Source organism: Chiroxiphia lanceolata, chromosome 14 (assembly GCF_009829145.1).
Source record: "Chiroxiphia lanceolata isolate bChiLan1 chromosome 14, bChiLan1.pri, whole genome shotgun sequence".
Taxonomy (NCBI): domain Eukaryota; kingdom Metazoa; phylum Chordata; class Aves; order Passeriformes; family Pipridae; genus Chiroxiphia; species Chiroxiphia lanceolata.
The window spans coordinates 15,053,708-15,075,762 of record NC_045650.1 but is presented as its reverse complement, the minus strand read 5'-3'; the positions used below and the strand labels follow the sequence as shown (position 1 = coordinate 15,075,762).

The window sequence follows — 22,055 nt, the reverse complement described above, 5'->3', positions numbered from 1 at the left end:
CACGGGCTTATCCAACTGCTGCTGGTTTTCCCCCTTGTTCCAGACAGTGGTGGTTGTGTGGTGGAAGGCAAACGAAGGTGTGTGCCCTCTCACAGCACTGGGGTAGGCGCCTGCCCTCGAGGTGATAGGGGAGATACAGGCCCCACCTGCCCTGGTGGCAGCTGGAGCTGCAGACCCACCACAGGATCAAAACCAAGCACCTCCAACCGGTAACACCAGGTGTGACCATGGAGGCCAAAAACCTTTCCCCTTGGCTCCATGGCTGGGACCCTTTCTGCCCCTGCCATGGAGGTGAGTGCTGCTCTGTTCAGGGGTCTTTCCAGGAGTCTGGGAGATTATTGCCAAATTACCAGTTTGGTGATTGCTGAGCCTGAGCTGCAGCTGCTAAAGCAAACAACTGTACGTAGGTCACCACTTACCCTTCTTCTTGTCTGGGCTGTATCCGCCGTCCACAATGCTGAACAGGTCATCATCCGAAATCCCTTTAAAAGGAACAGGAATAAACGGGGTTGGCACCTGTGGGAGCTGTGGCTGTGCTGGAGGTTGATGTCATGGGCTGCTCAGACCCCACTGAGAACCGGGACTGCTGAATAAGCAGTTCTGCTCCTCTCGCGATTACCAGACGTTAACAAAATGTTTAACCCCAGATTATTTTAAGGTCGTAGAAGAGGTAACAACTGACTTTAAGTCTAGCTCAAAAGAAATACCCCTAAAACAAAGTTGAAATGCTATTGTACTATTTTTTTAACTGAAATGACTGATGTATTTAAGAGTTCACGAAACGTTGTGGTACCCGGGCTCAGCTGGCAGTGGAGGAGGCAGGAAGAAGTAGTTTGTGTGTGCAGTTGCCATGCTGCCAGGGACCAGTGTGCTCTTGCCCTGCCTCTGGTGAGATCCTAGCAGCACCAGCTGGGCCTGGGGTCCTGCAGGCAGGAGCTGACCCTTATCCTTCCTTGAGGGACAGAGCAGTCCAGGGGCAGAACTGAGTAGCAGCGTGTCTCAGTACAGGTGAAAGTAGAAACGTTTAACTCATGCAGGATAAGAACAGAGAAACATGGTCTGTGAATCTGCAGCTGAATGAGTGGTGCTGTTGAACACCTCGGCTCTGGTCCCAGAGGGAGCCTTGGTGTGCAGCAAGGCACATGATGGCAGAAGAGACCCAATGCCAAGCCAGCAGAAGGCTCCTTCTCTGATGCTGAGCCTTGGGAAGGGTTTTCTTTGCCTTAACAGCCTGGAAGAGACTGCCTTATTCATCAGCTTACCACAAAAAACAGATTTATGGGCTTAGTAATGAGTGTAAAAAGAATGAAAGCCCTGACTATGCCAGAGCCTGGAGAGGTCCCAGGCAGTTGAGGGAGCAGCGGTGCCGGGGGAGCGTGTGCTGGTTTGCAGCCAGTGCCACGTTCCAGCGGTTCGACACCTCAACCTTTCCTGCAGGAGCCTGAAACCTCAGCAAGCCCAGAATACCAAAGTGCAGACAAGTCACCTAGTTAATACAATGTAATAAAATACCTGACTGTTAATTACGCGTGTGAGCAGGGTATACGGCCATCCCAACATCAATAAACCAGCCGTGCAAAGTCTGTTTCCCAGCTCAAGTGCTCAGGGGAACAATCCTCATAGACAAATGATTCATTCACTGGAGTATTTCAGAGATGGAAAAAACCCCTCCCAGCCCATAGCACATGTTATGCCGGGGCTTCAGCCTGCTCTAGATTTACACCTTGGCAATGACTGCGAACCCCAGAAGCACACACCCTCGGTTAAAGAGCTGTCAGGTACAGGGACAGGAGAACTCAACACAACTACTGCAATTTAATGGGTCAAAAGAGACCCTGGGGAAAAAAACCTGCAGACAGAGAGGCAGCAGGTCATTAGGAAGAGCCCCTTTCTGCCAGGGACTGTCGAGGCAGGGGCTCCTTCCCTCCCCAGGGCTGAGCTGCCTGCGGAAAATCCCCATTGTGGGCAGGCAGGGCAAGGGCAGTGGGTGAGGCAGGACCCCAGACCAGGCAGCGCCTGTATTCCTTTATCCCGTCACTTAGTGGGGGTGGTGTCTGGCAGTGAGGGGCTGGGGAGGATCTCCTGCAGGTTCCAGGGCATAGCAGGACTGGTGGCAAGCAGGATAGAGAGGAGAGGTCAGCATACCGTCACCTGGCCTTTGATCCGGCCTCCCAGGATCTTTCTTGGGATCATTCTTATCATCCAAGGCATCAGCCAAGTCAAAATCCATAGGATCCTTTCCTAGAAAACAAGACCAGGGTTAGCAATGTGGCTTCAGGCTGAGGAGCTCTGCAATTAATTCATTAATCAAGGAAACATTCAGTTTTGCCAGGGAAAAGCACTGTTGAAAGAGATGAAGTCTCTGACACAAGCATCTCCCAGTTCCACTATTCAGCCTCATGGCAGATCTTCTAAACCCATCCCATTCTGTGTCCCTGTGGTGGGAAATGTCATATCCTTCCTGCAGAAACAGTCTCACCATGGCTGGATTGCCAGGCAATTGGATAAATGAAGCCAGTAGGAAAGGTCAGAGCCACACAGGCACTCCAAGGGCCCAGCCAGTGGAGGGGAATGAGGTCGTTGCACCACCCTGATGTGCCGGCTGGAACAGCCTGTGACTTGATTTCTTGGGGTCATTTTCTTCCATGAATGCCCAGCTGGTCCACTGAGCAGCCTGGCTCTGAGAGAGGTTATTGCCTCTGCTAAATGGCATCAAAAACCACAGCACAGAGCCAACTGAGCTCCTCAGCCCTCCCACCAGTGCTCACCTGAATTTGTTCTGATCCAAAACGAGGGGGTTTTTTAAGCCTGGAAGTGCCTTTTGCCAAAACTCTGCCTGAGCAGGCGGCAAAATACCCGGCTGACAGGGTGCCCGGAGCCTGTGGGGTGGATGTGCTGGTGGAGCCCAGCCTGGCTGGGCCATGATGGGGAGGACAGCGAGCTCACGGCCTTCCAAAAGGCACAGGGATGAAAAATGGTCCAGGAACCACTTAGGGCTTCAGGGAAGTGCAGGGTAATGCTGAGTTGCCCTCTCTGCTCTGTGGTTTTTTATATTTGTTTTTTTCTCAAGGTGTCTCCTGAGCAAACAGACTAGAGGCTGGGAATACAAGGGCAGTGCCACTGTCATGGCACATCCCAAAGCCTCTGCCTGTGCCAGCAGCTTAGCCAGGGCAAAGCTGCAGGGGCTGTGGGGCTGATGCTCACCTGGATTACGCTTAGGAGGGGCTCTCGTAGTTTTTGGCTGCTTGGTTGTGGTGGTGCGGATGACATCCCAAAAGCTGTTGTCTGAAGAGAGGGGAAAAAAAAAGACCAAAATTATGTTCCCTTCTAAAATGTGGGTTCAGGCAAGTGCTGGGAAGGGAAAGCCCCCTCCCTGCAGGGAGACAGCTGGGCTGGTTCAGTGCTCTGCTCTCTCCACAGCTTTAGCTGCCTTGACACAGTGGGCACCCCTGCCTGTGGGTGCCCTGGAGATGCTCAAGCCCACAGGGCATTACCTGGATTCCCTGGCCTGGGGTAGGGCTTCGAAGTCGGCTTGGCTGGTTTGGTGGTAGTCTCCAGAGGCGTGTCAAAGAAATCAGCCAAATCTAAGTCTGCAGGAGAGAAGGGATTGTCAAACCCCTGCTGTCTGTGGGGATGGTGTGAGGCTGTGGGTAGACATCCTGCACAGCAGCTCTGCAGGTGCTGTGCACCTGGTGCTGCACCGCTGTTGGGGGTTACTGGAACCCACATCAACCTGGAGCTGGAAAGGGCATCCAGCCACTCCACTGCTTAACTACAGCTACAGCAGAGCCTTCAGACCAGCCTGGCCAGCACGCTCTGGCTGCTGCCCACCCCCGGCCCCAGCAACCCCAAAATAATGTGGGGGAGCCTGCCAGTATCCTGCAGCATCTGCTGAGAGCTGCTGCAGATGGGAAGGTGCTGCAGGGCCGAGCCAGTGGCTGGACACACTCTGCTCCCAGTGCAGCCGCCTGTGAGTGACCAGCTGAGCAGGGCATGCATGGGAACGGGGCCAGGGCACGGAAACCCACTGCAGGAGCCCCTCAGTGCCATCGTTCATCCAAAAAGGACCCCTGGGGAAGAAGAAACTGTCTGAGAAGAAGCCTCAGCATGTGTCCATTTCCCAGGGAGAGTTTACTGGATCAAACAGCCTCTCGTTCGGGCTGCAGTCCAAACGCTGAAGCCCTGCGCGTGCTTCTGGCACTTGACTTTTCCCTAGCAAAGACCATGGTGTCCAAGGAGTCAGACAGTTGAATTTGCTTAGATTTGTGCCAAGATCCTCATGCAGGGGTGAGCGGATTCACTTCCGAGCGCTCCCCTGCCGCAGTTTATTTCAGGCTCCTCTGGCGGGGTTGAGCAACGCCGGGCTCCTGTGACCACGCTATATTTAAATAGCACTCTTTGGCCAGAACTGAGCCAGAGGAGCTGCTGGCAACAGAACTCGGGTGAATTTAAGGGAGCTTCCTCAACTGTGGCACTGCTGGGAGCCAGCCAGCCAGCACATCTGATGTGCACAAACAGTCAGACAGACACTCTCCCATAGATGGGGAAGTGGGATTTTCCATAGAGGTCAGGGATATCTTGGAGTGAAAAAAAAAAAAAAAAAAAAGGAAAGAAAATATCCTCTGGGCTCCCTTCTGGAAGGAAAGCTAGCAGGTGCCACGCAGCCAGGAACAAAAGCCCTTGTGTAGCTGAGCAGTGATTTGTGTCTTTTCCATTAGGATACTGCAAAGTGTGCGAAATTCAGCCTTGGCTGTAAATGCTCTGCTGCCACTTGCCTTCAGCATGGACAGAAATATCAATATTGCATTTCTTTGGCTGCACAGGAGCAGTGCATGTGCACACACTGGCTCCAGCTTCCCTATGGGCAAGTGAAGGGGTCCCAAAGCACCTGCTGAGAGCACCACCCAGCCACACACAGGCACCTGTGGGGGCCTACGAAGTTCAAATCCCAGTGGGAAGCAAACCCCATGCTGGGCTGAGCATGCAAGAAGGTCTCACCTGTTCCACCTGCAGGCTTTCTGGGGCCCTTGGGAGTGGCTGTGACAAAACAGATGGGGAGGAAAAATGTTAATCATGGCCATCAGTGAAAATGTCACCTCTAGACTGAGAATAACCAGCAAAGATTTCACCATGACTTTCCGACGTCTGCATTTGTAGACTTGGGGCCCAGAGCCACGAGCACCCCATACACAGTGCATGGCCACAGGGAGCAGGACTGCCCATGGACAAGGACAGAGCTCAGCACTCCACAGGGCACTGCTGTGTCGGGCTGAGCCCTGTCCTCGGGCAGCCACCATCCCACCCAGCTGGTGAAGAGGAGGGAACTGTAACAATCTGCTCTGAATTAAGGCTCCTGGAGACAGCAGCAAACAGGCAAGGACACTGTACAGAACAGCGTGGAAACCAGGAGTGAGTTGCCAGTGTTTCATTGTCCCCTGGTGGGTCGGTCGGTTCAATGACAGATAATTTCCAGTGCCGTGTTATGTACGGGAGGTTCCCTGTCAGCTGGAGGGATTTCGGTGACACCCTGAAACCCAGATCCCAGCCCCCTGACTGCTCCTGGGCTAAAACAAGATACAGCCAGCCTTTGAGGGGGAAGGGAAGGGACAATATGGAAACCACTACCTATTAATAGTGGCTGGCATTACCAAGTATATGAATAAATTATGAGCAAGAGCTGTGGCTGCTCCATTCCCATTAATTTCTGTTAGACTGGAGTGGTGCTGCTGGGCTTCATTTCCAGCGTGTCAGTATGGTTTGAAGTGACCCAACTCCAGACCCTGGATTTGCTATTATTCTAGGGCTGATACAATGAATCCAGAGTGGGATGCAGCGGCTGAGGAGGCTGCAGGGACAGAGCTGCCTCTTCACTCACTGCTGGGACTCCAGCCTGGGGAATGCCGCTTTCCCTCCACGTGAGGTGGCCATTAGTCATTTCTAACCAGGTCTCCTCACATGCTGTATTGAAGGGCTTGCAAAATGAGTTGAGTCAGCCCTGTGACCAAGCCTGGAACCCCATGGTCTATCCTGTTCCCCTCCTGCTGAACCCGGCATGCAACGGGAGAGCTGCACAGAGCATCCTGACACTATTCAACATAATCTCCAATGTAACACAGCACAAGTGCCTGCATGTTGTTAGACTACAGCATAAGAGGTTAAGCTATAACCCTCTTATAGCTTTCACTTAAATACATGTGGGTGTGATCCCAGAGCCCAGCTTCACTCACGGAGCACTCCCTGCTGCCGCCTGGACAGGCACTAAGTCTGGGGACAGTCACCTTGAGCCAAGTGGGGAGGGATGGGCAGTGAGGGGTCCTGAGTGCTGGTGTTTGCAGCTCCACCACAGAGTCTCCATGGCTGGGCAGCAAAGTGGAGCCAGAGACGTGTCTGGGTGCAGAGTGATGCTCTTGGGCTCAGCCTCGGCATTGGCAGGAGGTGTGTGACATGTCCCAGGGAGGGAGATGAGCTTCCTCCCATCAGGTGCTGTGCTGGCAGTTAGGTTCTCTCTTTTGGGTGTAAACCACCAAATATTGAATCTCACCATGCCAGCAGCGAGGCACCCCTTTTGGAAGGGAGTTTCCTTGAACTGATGGGCTACAGTGGAACTTAAGTGAAGCAAAGCAGCAACCTAACGTGCCATTTGCTTTCCCAGACACCGCACTGCAATGGCAGCAGGGAAGGACCTGGTGCTGCCCTGCCTGGGTGGGCACAGTGAGCTGCCCTCACCAGCTTGTAACTAAAGGAGGCAAGGAAGCCAGAGGGACGTGTTCAGGGCCATTGCTATGTCAGAACACAGGTGCACTGTGCCTCTGTGGCTCCTCACAGGAATCAGGAAGCGCAGGTCAGCAGCCAGCTTCTCCTGGACTGTCCCCAGTCTCACCACAAACCCGGACCCTGTGTCTCCCAGGCAGAGATGATGAGGTAGCTGTATCCTTCACCACCCTCCCACCTGCATCAGATACCAAAGAACAAATTGCATCTATTAACATCTATTTGTTTTCCCCTCTTTAAAACAATACATAAATGTGACTTACGTCGCTTGGTGGTGAGGTCAAACAGGGCGTCTTCTAGGTTGAAGTCATCTGCATCATCCCCATGACCTGGAGACAAAGAATCAGCACTGGGTGTACTCACAAAGTAAACCACCTTTAATAAGACATGGCTAGACTCGTTTGCTAAAATTGCTTTAGTTTTTTGCTGGTTTTTTCCAAGCCTGACCCAACACTGGTGATGAGGAAGACATCGGCCCTCTTCGAATGCTGTGACTGTTAAATTGCAGAGCAGTCATCTCGAGATTTTCCATTTGTCTGCCCTAATGGATGCAGTATAAAGACACATGCTATGCTTAAATTTGTCAAGGAGAGCCTACCAATTCATCTCTTGAGCTGCCACTCATCTGTGGCTGTGCTCACGATTATATGTTTGCTAAACACCATGAAAACATTGGGACAGCGCAGACAAATTCAGTGAAAAACAAAAAAGCCCTATGCCCCTCTTCTCAAGTGCCTTCCAACATCAAAGGCTTTGTATGAAAATGCTGCTGCTGGCTGCCAAGCACGACTTAGCATTTCAGAGGCTGCCTGCATCATTCTGCCTCAGAAATGTGAACCAGGACCAAACCCCCATCCCAAGGATATACCTGACAGGCACAGGCAGATTTTTTTGTCACCACAACTCCAGTCCCATATCCAAGGGATAACTCAGTGCTACATCATGTTCTCCTGCAACAGGGCCAGCTAATCCTTCCTTTCTCTGTCTTTTTTTCCATGGCATTAATTACTGTTGACTTACCCTAGTTCTGAATGTATTTGTCTTGATAAATTCATGCTTTTACATCTCAGAGCATGCTGAGTAATTAATATCCTTTGGGTTTGCTAAGTACTGCAGCACTGCAAGAGAACATTAAAATGGCTTTCCTCTTATTCCTACTGCTAAATGGATTTAGCTATTGCCACCTGAGCTCCAGCATGCTTCATGAATAAATTTAAAGCTTTACTGACAAGGACAATAACAACGGGAAGGCATCAGTCCATCAGAAAGCAGGTATCAGCATTTCGGTGAAAAACTTCTACTGAGAGTGGTCACTAAGTACTGCAACAGCTGCAGCTCTGGTTCCACTTACTCACACATCACATCTCATCTCGTTTGCCGTCTGTTAAACGTACACTCAGCAAACCTGAGGGTGATGTATGTGCAGGGGCTGCGGCTGGGAAGTCGCTATGGGCTTCTCCCCCCGGCAAAGGTTCGGCATGAGGCACTGCTGAGAGGGGTGTGTAAGGAACGCGTGGCCCAGCCCACGCAGTGTTTCTCATCGAGCTGAACGAGCCCGGAGGAACGGCCAGCAGCGGGCGATGCAGGGAAATCCGTGTGAAATCCGCGGAAACGGGCACGTGGAAGAGCCTCTTTCTCAGCGCAGCACGGCTGTGCCAGGCGCTCTCAGCCTCCCTCCCTGCCCCACTCCTCCCTTCCCGAAGTATTTCCCTCTTGGGCTTTATTGCTGGTGAAATATTGGCACTGTGAGGAAGGCAATGCTCTCCTGCTCCGACAGGGCGAAGTCACAGGGCTAACAAGCGGTCTGTCGGTGCAAAGGAGCAAAGTAAGGAACACACAAGACCATCCACAGCACTGAGAAACACCTGCCCAGCTCCAGCACTTGCACAGGGGGCTGCTGAGCCACCAACATCCCTGATGAGACCCGACACAATCATCACTGCTGTGGCCAACTGCCCCAGGCTTGTCAGTCTGACAACTTCATGCAGTCTCCCTTTCCCAGCACAGCTTTTTTCCCCAGTCTTTACTGGATTTTCAGGAACCAACAGGGCCCCGTCGTTCTCATCCTTCTATTTTAAACTGTTCTTAAAAATAGGTGGAAGGGGAAGCCCACGTCGTGCCTCTGGCGGGATGAGAAGCATTACAAACCCGGCTGGGGGAAGCGCACTGTCGCTGTGATAGCTGGCAGCAGGGATGAGGTGGCAGCACCAACTCACATTGGTATGCCAGGAACCACCCCTTCCCTCTCCCTCGCTCCCTCTGCTCTCCATGATTAAGTAAATATTAAGGCACTGACTTGCTGCACGCCAAGCCCCGTGTTAGCACATCCTCCCTGAGCTTCACCTTCCGTGGAGGAGCCCGAATACAAAGTGGGGGAGTGGACACCTGTGAGGTGTGTGCAGCTCACCCGGTCTCCTGCTGAAGGGCCGTGGGGGTTGTGGGCCCTGCAGGTAATAAAAGTGCCCCAAAAAATGGCCTCCCCCCCACCTGGCTTTGGAGGTCTCACCAGACCCACCAGCTGAGAAGCACTTACACCTCCCTGGGTTTGCTGACAACTCCCCTTGGCATTTCTCCCCACAGGACACGAGGAGGGTGCCACTTCCAAAAGCACTCTCTCAAGAGCCAACTGGCATGTGAGGGGGCCCAGGTGGGTTAAAGGTGCTCAGGGCTCTCCGTGCTCTCAGGGCTGATGTAATGTCCTGGGCTGGAGCTGCATCCTGGGGGCTTTCCCACACTGGTGGAGAGGTGTGAATGCTGCCCAAGGGAGGGTTGGAAAAACTGTCAATGCACTGAATTGCCCAGTAAAACCTTCCCAAGGAGCTGCAGTGCTTGGCAGAGCCCATTACCCAGGGCTTTCCCACCGCCATCCACGGCAGACTGACATCCTTTTCCAGGATTCCCATAGGTGTTGGCAAGGATTAATAATAGATTGCCAGTTAATTGAAGCTGACAACATCTCTATTTCATGCAAAGGGTGTTATAGAGACATATTACACCTTTTATGGATCAATAACAGAGCGCTGCCGTCACAGGCACGCAAACTCCCCCGCTTGCTCCGACAGATAAGACGGGAACGCTCTCCTCGTTCCTTTATCCTGTTATTAAGCAGTAACAAACCCGGCACTTCACAGCCAGATGCTGAAAGCCCCACCAGCTCTTGGTATGCATTTACCTTGTGCATGCAGTTCTTTGGGAGGCAGCACTGCTGCTCCCTGCACTGTCCTTTGCAAATCCCTTTGCTCCGGAGCCCTGACACTGCTCTGTCATCACTGGAGGAGCGGGGTTCCCAGAACCCATCCTCTGATGGGAACCCACACACAGCACACAGTATCTTTACATTAAGGGTTTATACTTTTCAGGAGAAGCCAGGGCACATTCCTACACACCAGCACTGACAAGCTGCTGAGCTGCAGCAGAGTTTGTCAGTAGTGCCCACACAGCAGGCAGGGTCGTGCATGCCGTGACGTGTCACCTCCCCCACAGGACATCCCTCCTGCCACCTACAACCCATTACAGGGCCATAATACCCCCGATATGCAAAACCATCCTCTGCTGGTTGCTCAGTGCTGGGGAGCAGTATGGGATCTTCACCAGGGTCAATGACTAGGCTAGCTTGGGGTTTTATTCCTGACCTTTGCAATGAGTCCTTGGTGGAACTCTGCTCTCTGGCTGCTGGGAGAAAATGCACATCCCCAAGGGTAGCTAGGGGTGACTCAAGCCCTGTGTGCCACCAGCCAAGGGCACTGAAGCATCCGTGGGTCTGCAGCTCTATGTTGGGGGGAAACAGGCAAATGAGATGTTTACCACATTGTTCTTTAATCTGACAATCCAAGGAGACCAAGCTGGGACATGGTACCTAATATGAAACCCCCAATGCCAGCACGGGGAGATTGGAGGACCCCAAGGCTGCAGCTGTGCCAGGCAGAAGCTGTAGAACAGGAGTGAAAGTTATGGCCGAGCCAGTGCTGCAGATTCTTCTGCCTCTTGCTGAGTCCCCTCGCCTTGCCGGGGGTATTTTTAATCAGAGCTAGCTGCTCTTTGAAGGTAGAAGGGTTTTGTGCCTTAATGTATTCTCTCCTCATTATTTTCTGTAGCAGGCAGCTCAAACGCACAATTGTACTCGTCAGCTTTTTAGGTTTTACAATTATATATATATTCTAATTAAGCCCCACTGTTTGACAAAGCTTGAATTACAGTATCATAATTCACACCCAGTATATTGCCAGGCCGTCTGCAGCACTCGGAGCGAGGTGTATTCCATTTTTAGCGCCAGCCCACGGATCTCTTTGTGCAATATATATGTGTTTAGCTTCCCTGGGAATTGAGAGCCTGCGACGGTACGAGATTGACAGCCCGGGAGATTACGGGAGAATGCAAAGCAGGTACAAGGGCAGCGCAAAGTAATTCCAACTGCCTGACTTTCATGCATCTACCTGAGGAGCAACGTGGCAGGTGGGAGAGCAGGAGGAAAGCAGGAAAGTGCGTGCTGAGGTAGCCCAGAAGGGTCTCTCCAGTGACCAACCTGACCTTTTTGGCTCCAAGTTGTGATGTCGGCACACGCAGGTGGTTCCCTGATGCTGGGGGCACCCACAGCTGTGCTGGGACCTCTGGGCAGGGCGCTGGGGATGGGGGAGTTTGGGTGCAGAGCTGTGTTACTGGGGCTGGACTGAATCATCACAGGGGGGTTTCTGCTGTCTCAGCAAAGATACGGCCCCAAAGGTCTGTGGGGAGCAAATGGCTGCTCCTCTGCGGGCACAGGTCTGCCCTGCAGCAGCTGAGATGTCTCTGGCAGCACTGGGGGTCCCCAGGGACCTCTCCTTGTGCAGGTGAAGGCAGAACACCACCGGCCAGAGCAGTGATCCTGGTCAGCAGAGAGCAGAGTTTCGGACTTACCAACGCTGTCTTGGCACCGGCCCCAGCCACTGCCAATGTGTGAGAAATTTACTTGCAAGTGCCAAGCTTCTTGCAAATCCCAAATCCTTATTGACTGCTAAGGCCAAAGCTCAGTTCCACGTGTGTAGGGAGAGCAGTGCTCCTCAGAGCTGAGGTGTCACAGTCTCTGGGAGCAGCGCTGGTGGGGCACATGGCTAAGGGCTGCTTCACTGCAGCTGCACTGCTCTCTGGAGACAGGCCAGGCTGCCTCCTCAGCACAGACCTCCTCCTCAAGGTAGTTTTGCCTTGAAAAGCAGACTGAACTTCCTCCAGCTCCTCAGCTGCTGGTAGGGAAGACTGGCTGCCCAGTGATATGCCCTGCACAGACAAGCCGTTGGCAGCCCGCCGGAGCAAGGGGTGGCAGGGCTCTGCTGGGAAGCAAAGTGGGGGAGAAACTCAGGCCCCTGCATCTGCCACAGCAGTGGGACCAACAGCTAATGCCAGGGGTACATCATCCCAGTCTGGGGCACGGCCAGATAAGAGCAGGGAGACATAGCCCCTGGCTGGGATGACCCCTGCTTCTCGTGGGGGATGAGGGAATGCTGCTGTCCTTGTTCTCTGTTCCCAGCGAAACATTTTGATTTCCAGAAGTACTAATCAAAAATCACTCTTGATTATGGCAAAAACAACCTCTGCTGAATTTTTTTTTTTAATGCAATTAACAAGGGTATATGGTAATTCTAAGCAATCTCGCTCTTGAGATTAAAGGAAAGCCTGCCAGGAAGCACATGAATAAAGCTTTAAGATGAGAATTTGCATAATGAAGACTTTCTCTTTGTGGAGGGACTGATGGTGGTTGTGTTTGAAACCTATTAACAGAAATGCCTAAAAGCCTCTGCTACAGCCAGGGCACTGCTGCCCTGACCCATGCTGGCTCCATCACCTACGCTGCCCTCCCTGCTGACAGATCCCCACGGGGATCTCAGCTCCACAAGAATCCCAGATCTGCCCTGTCCTCTGACTGGGCACCTGGGACGGGGCAGGACAGGCAGTGTGGCCCCAGTGTGAGCTCTGCTGGCTGCAGCTCAGGGCAGTACACCTCGCCTGGGCTCTGAGCCACAGCACAACGCTGAGGTTCTGTGCGCCGGGGCAGCCGGACGAAAAGCAGGTGTCTGTTGCAATTTGATTTCAAGGCTTACTTGGAATAATTTAAATTATTCGGTGGCAGCACACAATACACTCTACAGCCAGCAGGAATGATGGAGCTGCTGAGGAAAATGCGACCAGCAAAACCAGCCTGCATCTGGTGGGCTCCAGGCTCCTCAGCAGACACCCCAGCACCATGAGGTGGGGCCAGGCCAAAAGGCCTCCTTGGTGAGCAGAAGGTGAGCCCTCGCTGGGAGCTGCCCTGCCAGGGGCTGGACCTTCAGGGGACGCAGTGCCTGTCCACCCTGCACCCTGCTGAGGGCTGCACGAAGGTCCGAGCACATTTTCTCTCACCTGGGGTGAAAGGACAGACCTCCAGGCTGCTTCCAAAGCACCTGAAGAAGCAGCACCACCCCTCATGCCCTTCTGTGTCCCACAGCCCCGGGAGAGCAGCCAGTGGCTCAGCCTCTGCTGCCACGGCCACACCAGGAGCTGCCAGCAGGTCCCTCTGCAGAGACCAGACAAAAAACACAGCAGGGAGGAGTTTCTCATCTGCTGCCATCTCGCACAGCCTTTCTCACTCCTCCACAGCAAGATTTAAAACCCCAGAGGGAAGCGCCCTCGACTTCTCTTTCCCAACAGCTGCATCTGGTAACCGGCTCACAGAGAGCCCGCCGTATGTACCGAGGAGGCTGCAAGGAAATCCTGAAAGCTGAGAGCTAAGGACCAGTGCTGGCCTCTTCTTCCTGAATGCTGCCACGTGAGCAGACCCCCTGCTCCAGACCTGTCTGCAGGAGGATGACCTTTGCCATCAGATTGCTCATTCCCCAGCATCGTCCTTCTTGGAGCAACAGCAGCTCCCGCCACCAAACTCACCAGCCTCCACCACCAAACCCACCAGCCTCCACCACCAAACCCAACAGCCTCCACCACCAAACCCAACAGCCTCCACCACCAAACCCAACAGCCTCCACCACCAAACCCAACAGCCTCCACCACCAAACCCAACAGCCTCCACCCACACCCAGATGGCTCCCAAAGGGGTAGAAGGCACCCTCAGTCCAGAGGTTCATGCTGAACTCTCATCCCAACATACTCCTTTATCTCAGCGTTTCTCTTTTACTTGATTCTTCCAGTCCCACTCAAGCTGGTGGTGATTACTGTATTTCCACATTTTATTAAAAAGACAAGACAAGAAAGGCTACTGGCAGAGTGGCTCAGTTGCTGCCACTTGATTTTGATTTTCCAGCCAGCGTGGGGCTGCCAGCTCGGAGCCTGCAGGAGCATGGCAAAGAGGTCTTTCTCCACATCCCAGTCTGTGACAGAGCAAACTCTGTGTCGGTGTGTCACGGAGCTAAAGCTGTGAGTGGGGGGGGCCTGCAGGCACCAGCTGGCCATGAGACACTGCGGCTCTGCTGGAGACACCCTAATCCTGGGCTGACGTACTGAGTGCCCGTGGGCAGCCACACAACATCTGTCTGGGGGGGTGCCCATCCCAGGGCCTGCACCACAGGTCACATCCCGTCAGCCACTGCCACGCAGTGTGACAGGGGTTGGTGTAACAGCAGCAGAGCCACGGAGGAGCCCCAGTGCCTGGGGGACCATCCTGTCATTGCAGGCTGGTTGGGCACGGGCTGCAGCCCCGGTGTTTGTGGCACAGTGAAGGGCCCTTGCATCACCTTTAATGTGATTCCCACCCCACTCTTTGGGGACAATCCTAAAGAGGAGTATGGATGCATCACATCACCCCCAGCAGCAAGCTCTGTGCAGAGACCACTGAGTTGATCTGCTGGATGAAGGTGTCTGATCCCTGGGAGGCTGCTGGACTGGAGCCCTCAGCTCCAAGGGAGACCAGCAAGCCCCTGACCCACTCGTGCACCCCAGACTCCACAAAAGCAACCAGCCAGAGGAGTCCCCCTACCACAGACAGACAAACACCTCTGGGTGCTGGCAGCAACTCTCAGCAGCTCAGAGGGAAAAGCAAAGGGTGTCACAACCACAGCCAGGAAAGGCTTCACATGGGGTTTTCCCTTGAAATGCCCCGGACCAGCAGCCACTGGCCAGGTCTGCCCCAGCTCTGGCTCCACAGCACCGTCCTCTCTCTAACCCCACATGAAACAAACGTTTCACCGTCTCTTCCATCCCAGCATGGTCAGAGAGCAGGTAGCCCTGCTCTGGCAAAGCACAAGATGCCAATCGAAACAGTTTTTTTCAGTATCAGCACTCCAAGCTTTCCAGGTTTCCAGGGCACTCTGCCATCTCTGCACACAGACTGGGTGATGTTTTCTAAGCAACTTTATTATGGTAACTGTTCTTTGAGGTTTGTGTCAGAGAGGGCTCTACCACAGCAGAGCCACCGCCAAAACCTGCTTTCAATTAGTCCCAGATGAATTGCATCAGGAGCAAAAGGCTGAAAGGTTTAGAGCACAAATATTTAAGGTTCCTCCCCTTCTAGGGAGTGCCTGAGCTCAGTTGTACCTGTGATGAGGATGGGATGATGCTTAGCTTTCTGTGCCTGGGCTGGGTACTGAGACATTGCAGCCAAGGACTAAGGAGGGCAAGGGGAGCTCAGGCTGTGCCAGCCCTCACAGGAGCTCTTCAGACCTCTGGCTCTCCATGGGACTCTGGGAAAATGCGCCAGGTAACTCTCAATACCTGCAAAGGTATCTGACAAGAAAGGGAGTTGTTTTTCCTTTTCACTTTCTTGCTGTTTGTTTGGGATTTTTTTAAGAAAGAAAAATTTATTGTACCTAAAGGGTAAAGGATGTAGACAGCATAATCTTTTTATTCCCAGGCCCCAACCACTTTGCAAGTGGCAGAGGGGAAATTATCACTGACCCCACTGCACAGCATAGGGAATGGTTAAAGGTGACTTTTTCAGTGATGGAAAAATAACAGTGTCACCCTGGGCTCAGGTTTGTCCCTGCCAGATGCACTCTGCAGGTGTCTGCTGGATAACTGGATTACTGCTCTGGCAGCAAGGGAAGGGGAGATGTGGGGGTGCTGTGACCCTGCTACTAAGCAGGCATCAGCCTGTTTTCCCCCTAGACAGGCATGGTCCAGTCCAGTGCTGCTGAGAACCAGTCCTGCCTGGGAAAGACAGCCCAGGAGCACGAGGCAGGATCTGACACCACTTTGGGGGCAGCCTTGGCACGTCCTGTGCCCGGGTGTGCTGCCCCCAGCTTGGTATAGGGTGGGAAACACTGGCCCCAACTCACTTGGTTTGTGATTCCGAAAGAAGGTCAAAAAACTCAGCAAGTTCCTTTTCCTCCTGTAAGTGTGGGTGCAGGGCTGAAAATCAGGGGGTGTGCTGGTCTGTGCGGGGGTAGAGCTAATTTTCTTCACTGCAGCTAGTATGGGACTGTGGTTTGGATTTGTTCTGAGAACACTGCTGATAACTCAGGCCTGTTTTCATTATCACTGAACAGTCCTTATGCAGAGCCAAGGCCTTTTCTGCTCCTCATTCCACCCCGCCAGCAAGGGGCTGGGGGTGCAAAGGAGTTGGGAGGGGACACAGCCAGGAGAGCTGACCCCAGCTGACCCAAGGGATATCCCAGAACATATGGGTCATGCTCAGCATATAAAGCTGGGGAGAAGGAAGTGGGGTACACTTGGACTGATGGTGTTTGTCTTCCCAAGTCATCATTACATGTGATAGAGCCCTGCTGTCCTGGGGAAGGCTGAACACCTGCCTGCCCCTGGAAAGGGTGAATGAATACCTGGTTTGCTTTGCCTGTGCATGTGGCTTTTGCTTTACCTATGAAGTGTCTATCTCAACCCACAAGTTTTCTCACTTTTGCCCTTCTGATTTTCTTCCCCATCCCAATATGGGGAAACTGAGTGAGCAACTGCGTGGGGCTGAGTTGCAAGCTGGGATTAAACTACAACAGCTGCTTCCATGTTTTCCTGCCTGCTGTCCACCTAGAAAGATTATGATGTACATTCACATTAGTCACTTGATTTCTGCTTACACATTAAATAATGTCTATGAATTTGCCTAGGGCCAAATATGCCTGTTTATCAACCAGACAAAAAATTGTCATGAAAGCATTTTGTTCATAACCCAGCGCAGAACAACTGATGACAAAGTCTGTGATGTAGGAGCCCAAAGAAAATTGAAGTGAGAGATTAAATCCTTATCACCTGATTCCCCATGGAAAAAGATTGTTCTCATCAGATAAAGATCAAGAGAAGATGCTGTAGTTAAAAGTAGGTAAATAGGGAATTGTGTGGTAAAAATGCTGGTTCATCACTTGGGATGTGATGCTCCTGTCATACCGTGCTACTTAGAAGCAGAGCAGTAGTGGGAATGAAGACTTGGGCAAGGCTGACAGATGGAGGGAGGCTCTGGGAGAGCATGGGGGGCTCAACCTTCTCCTCTGGCTGAGGGCATCTGTCTGCCCTGTCACCACAGCTGCACTGTGGGGCTCCTGCCTGGCTGTGCTGTCCCTACACCCCTGCCTTCCCACAGCACCTTCCCATGCAAGCATAGGGTATCTGGGTCAGGTGGGGGGTAGTTGAGACTCCAGCCCCTGCTGCTTGCTGTCTACACCCTCCTCCTCCTCCCTCGCTCCTGCTCTCCCCCAGTTCTGGGTCATTCGGCTCTACTGCTCCCAGAGCATCCCAGATCCAGGCAGTGCTGCCATGGGAAGGAGCCAGCATGGAGAGACAGCAGGGTAGGGGGCTGCACCCACCAAATAGGAGGCAGCAGAGATCTGCTGGAGATAATTTTTAGCAGGTGGTGCAGGAACTGGTGGTGATTTTTAACCACCCAGCCGGCAGCTGTGAGACCACCCCTCTTGGCTCGCCCACAGAGAGGGAAGCTGTGCCACATCCCTCAGCCTTTTGCACCGGCTCATTTTCAATAATGTGAGTTTGGCTCCTTGCTTTCATAGAGCACTCTGGAGAAGCCCCTGAGAAGTGGAGTTTGGGGTGTTTATTCAGCTTTTGCTATCTCCTGTACCCAGCACAGGCTGTGTCCTTATCACCAGGGGAACAAGTGCTGTATAATCAGAGCACCCTGTGCTATTGATAGGGCATGAAATAATTTAAACATAAAACTAGGAGCTCACTGAGTTCAAAGAGAAATCCACTAACAGGTCTCTTGCTCTCTCTGACCCTACTTGTGGAGGAAATAGCACCAACACTTACAAACCCAACTGTTTGTAAACTGTTACTTTAATTCAAGTGTTGTGGCTCTCAGATTTTCTCTGTGAAAGTATATAGTTCACTCAGTTAAGACCATCATTACAAAAAAGAAAGAAGGAATACACTTTCTTTTCAAATATCTGTTTAACCTCAACTAAAAATGCTCTATTTTCTGCATGAGGCCAAAGACACCTTTGGAGAGCTGTGGCTGTTTTTAAAAGGACCCATGAGCTCAAAGCTTAGTGGTGTCCTGTGGAAATAACAATTTCCAGTTTCCTGGCAAATAATAACACAGAAACTGTGTGGCATGGGCTCAGTGTCTCTTGACAGCGTGTGAGACAGTCTGTCACCAGCAGCAGTAGCTGGTGCCCAGTGAGTGGGGCAAGGCTGAACACCCACCCCAGATGAAGCTCCTGGGGCAGAACCCAGGCTGTGGCTGGGTCACAAAGTAGGGATTTGCCTGGGGGTGAGTGGGGACTCAGGGCAGGCTTGCACCAGCTGGAAGCATCATCCTAGGATGCTTTGTGTTTGGGGGGATGCAACCTCTTATGCCCAGTGCTGCATTGGCATCAAGGTGCATGGGGATTTTAGTTCGGAAATGAGGAGGAACTGCTTCACAGAAAGGGTGATTAAACATTGGAATGGCCCCCCCCCCCCCCCCCCCCCCCCCCCCGAGAGCTGCTGGACTCACAGTCCCTGGAGGTGTTTAAGAAAAGATTGAATGAGGCATTTAGTGCCATGGTCTAATTGACATGGTGGTGGTCAGTGAAAGGTTGGACTCAGTGATCTCAGAGGTCTTTTCCAACCTAATTGATTCTGTGATTATCTAGCCAAAAGAACTTCCAGGGTGGGAAAAAGTGCTGGGCAAAGGGGAAGTTCCACCAATTCTGGGTCTGCCTACCTCTTCAGGCTCTGTAATGGAAATTATGCAAAGCTCCAAGAGGAAGGCTATGTGCCAGATGGTAGGATGGGACCCGGGAAGGTTTTTGCTCCAAATTTAGGTAGAGGTACTCTACATTAGTCTGGTATTAGCTTAGCTCAGATTTTATTGTCTGGAAAGATGACCCAAGTCCTGCAGTAGCAGGGACACCTGAATGGGGGTGGCTGGTCACCGCAGAGATTCATGTTCCACCAAGCTGCTTGCTTTCATCCCACATGGAGATCATACAGAAATCTGACACAGAGATTTTCCTCAAGCTCCTACTCCTAAAGCACACTTTTGACAGCAGACAATGCTTTATGGTCACAGGTTATTGTGCTGTTCAAAATCTTATATCTACCATCTCTTGTGCAGCATGAGCACCTCCTTTGCCGCTCACAGCTGGGGCTGGAAACATCTTCTGGATGTTTAGCTTTTGCCTCCTGCCTTCCCAGAGCTAGGGCTGTGGTTACCCCTAAACACCCAACCCGAAGCACATCCTTCTGAAGTGGGATTTCAGTAAGATTATTCCAACTTTGACAAGGTCTTTCTACCCAGACTTCTTTGTGCATGGGCAAATAGCGCATTTCAAAGGGCAAGCAAAATGCTGAGCAGCTCTCTTTTCCCAGCACTTTGTTTGCTGGAGCCAACCCTGTGCCAGCCTGTGGAGCCTTCCAACAGCAGAGCGATGCTGTTCCCAGAGTCCCTCTTCCCTGTCTGAGCCACTGCCTCCAAAATCCTGCCAAGGCCTCTGGTTTTGCTTGTTTTGGCTGTTTTACACATACGTGCTGTGACAGCACTGGATCCCTACAGAAACTTGGCTATCTCCTTCCCTGAAGGTGCTGCTCCTGTGGTTGGGTACCTCAGGGAAGAGGAGCTCGCACTCAGCATCAGCTTTCTGCCTGTGGCCCCAGTTCTCCTTCCACAGTAAGTTTCTGTGTTTCCTAGACAAGGTTGAAAAGCAATGAAAAAGGATTTTGGAGTCACTGCAAGGCAGTTTTGTAAATCTGCATTAGCATTAACTTCATCCCCATCATGCCAGCAGGCTGAGCTCTAAGATCAAACCCAAATCTGACCCTGTGCAGCTCCACTGAAATCCCTGTGAGTGTACAGGCAGTGTTCTCCTCTCTCTTTGCCACAGCTGACGGGCCTGTATCGGGACTTTCTGTTTCCTCCTCAAAAGCACTGCTCCCTCAGAAATCACGTTCCCGTGCCCACATCCCAAATCACAGCTAGTGACTCCAGCATCTGGATCCCCAACTTTGAAGTTTCCTTTTCAAAGTCCTTTCATGTTCTGCGTTTTGATGTGCCATGTTCGCCTTCTCCCATTTTTCCTCTATTCAAGCTCTTCCACCGATCGTGAATTTCAATCGGATTACAAAGGAATTATTGCAAAGCTTTTCGCCTTGCCATCAACATTATGTAGTTTATTAAACATATGTTTTGTTATTAGAGTGGCTTCAGAAGCACTGTCTAATAAAACCCCAGTTTTTCCTTTAGTTAATTATAAAGTCAATGCCTTAAACCTCCGAGACATATTTTTCCAAGGAGAAACAAATTTGTTTTTAAACCAAGCAGTGCTAAAAGTTTATTCCAGTCAACTCAGGAGATCAATAGACACTTCTGTTTTATGTGCTTTAAGGGCTGAAATGGTTGCAACAGATGTAAGGAAAAAATCACAGTTTTGTAGAGGGGGGAAAAAAAATCCCAAGAGTTAAATGGCCATTTCTGAGCACAGATATCACTAAGCTGATAGAAGAAAAAATTTCAAAATACAAGCAGAAGTATGAAAATTAATTATTTCCACAGCTATGTACACAAATATCTGGGCATGGCACATTTAATTAATGCATATTTGTTCAAAGATCAGAGATAATTTTTAAGAAAACCAATTTGGCTTCTCCTGCTTTGTCATATGCGCTGAAGACACTATCAAAGTAAAAATTATACTTTAAATGTATTACTTTGACTCACTGCTGATACCTAGTAATTATAACTTTAATAACATAATAATGTATTATAATAAAGATTTTTAGCAGCTTTACACAATGCTGCTATCTCCTTCAGTTTCAACAACACCACCAAACCAAGCCTTTCTCTTTTACTCCAAATAATTCCTCCCTGAAACTCTCCCAGTACATCTGTGGTGAGTGACCCTGGCAAGCGATGGGCACAGAGATGGAGGGTCACTTGGCACCAGCACCCCCTTTTCTGCCAACTGCATCCATGGCTGCCCACTGCAGAGTCTGGACACCTGAAAAAACACCTGGGAAAGAGATGGCTCCTTTCTGCTTTCTCCATGCTCTCAGCTGGGCACCATCATGCCAAGCCAGCCCAGAGGAGGCGCCTGCAGTGACTGCAGCCATCTGTGTAACAGTTATATATAGCTAATTATACTGTCTAGTATTACTTTCACATTTAAGTAATTATTGTAATTCCTGGTGGGATACTGTAGTCACACTCGAGAGGAGAGGTGATCTGTGAGACACTGTCTATGAAGACATGGGTGACAACAGGACGAGTGGCTCGTCACTGCTGAGATGGCAACTTTGGAGGATGTGCCCAACTGCTCTTGTCTCCGGTTTGTAACTTGAAGCTTTTCTCCAATCTTTTCTCATACAACATAAAGCATAAAATCCTGCACGTGCCCCTTCTGCCTGTCCTGCAAAGGTAACCTTGTGCTCCCTGCAAGAACACTGACCTCAGATGTCTAATTTGTCATCTTTCCATGAAAACGCATCAATGAACTTCTGTACTGGCTTATCACGAGAGTGAGGGCAGGAGGGGGAAACAAAACAACTGCGGAAAGTTCCTTGCTTCACTGTCTTACTGTTTTCAACAAGTATGAGGCTAACCTTGGATGACTCAAACATAACTTCTTTCTGGAAAAGCCACAGATGTGTGCATTTAAAACATCATGCAACATGCTGGCGTAGGGAATGTTTGCCTCTGGCTGCAGCAAAGAGGCTTTGCAGGGTGTTTGGTTTCTTCCATTGCCTCAAAATACTTTAATGCTTCTGCCCCAACCACGCTGTGGGAATAAGCTAGAGTTGAGTGGCACTGGGAAACAGTTTGGTGCCCTGTGAGCGATGCCCGTTTCCAGCATTGCACCCACAGCCAGACGGGTTGAGGAACAGAGGGAGAACAGGAGCTTGGAGGTGCAGACTGATCAGCATGGCTGTGTCCAATAGTCCACCTG

General features: G+C 51.5%; 1 protein-coding gene across 2 annotated transcripts in view; it reads right to left on the bottom strand.

Moving 5' to 3' along the window:
- The window catches only part of CD99L2 (CD99 molecule like 2), a 32,194-nt gene that overhangs the window by 7,513 nt on the left and 2,626 nt on the right, over window positions 1-22,055 (bottom strand). Inside the window, exons 2-7 of one of the 2 annotated variants that reach the window (XM_032702202.1) lie at window positions 7,035-7,100; window positions 4,999-5,037; window positions 3,495-3,590; window positions 3,205-3,285; window positions 2,152-2,241; window positions 420-482 (exon numbers count right to left, since the gene is read on the bottom strand). In XM_032702202.1, the coding sequence (XP_032558093.1) occupies window positions 420-482; window positions 2,152-2,241; window positions 3,205-3,285; window positions 3,495-3,590; window positions 4,999-5,037; window positions 7,035-7,100 (435 nt within the window). Of the gene's footprint in view, window positions 1-419; window positions 483-2,145; window positions 2,242-3,204; window positions 3,286-3,494; window positions 3,591-4,998; window positions 5,038-7,034; window positions 7,101-22,055 lie in introns of both variants that reach the window. The other variant, XM_032702201.1, reaches the window with a different exon arrangement.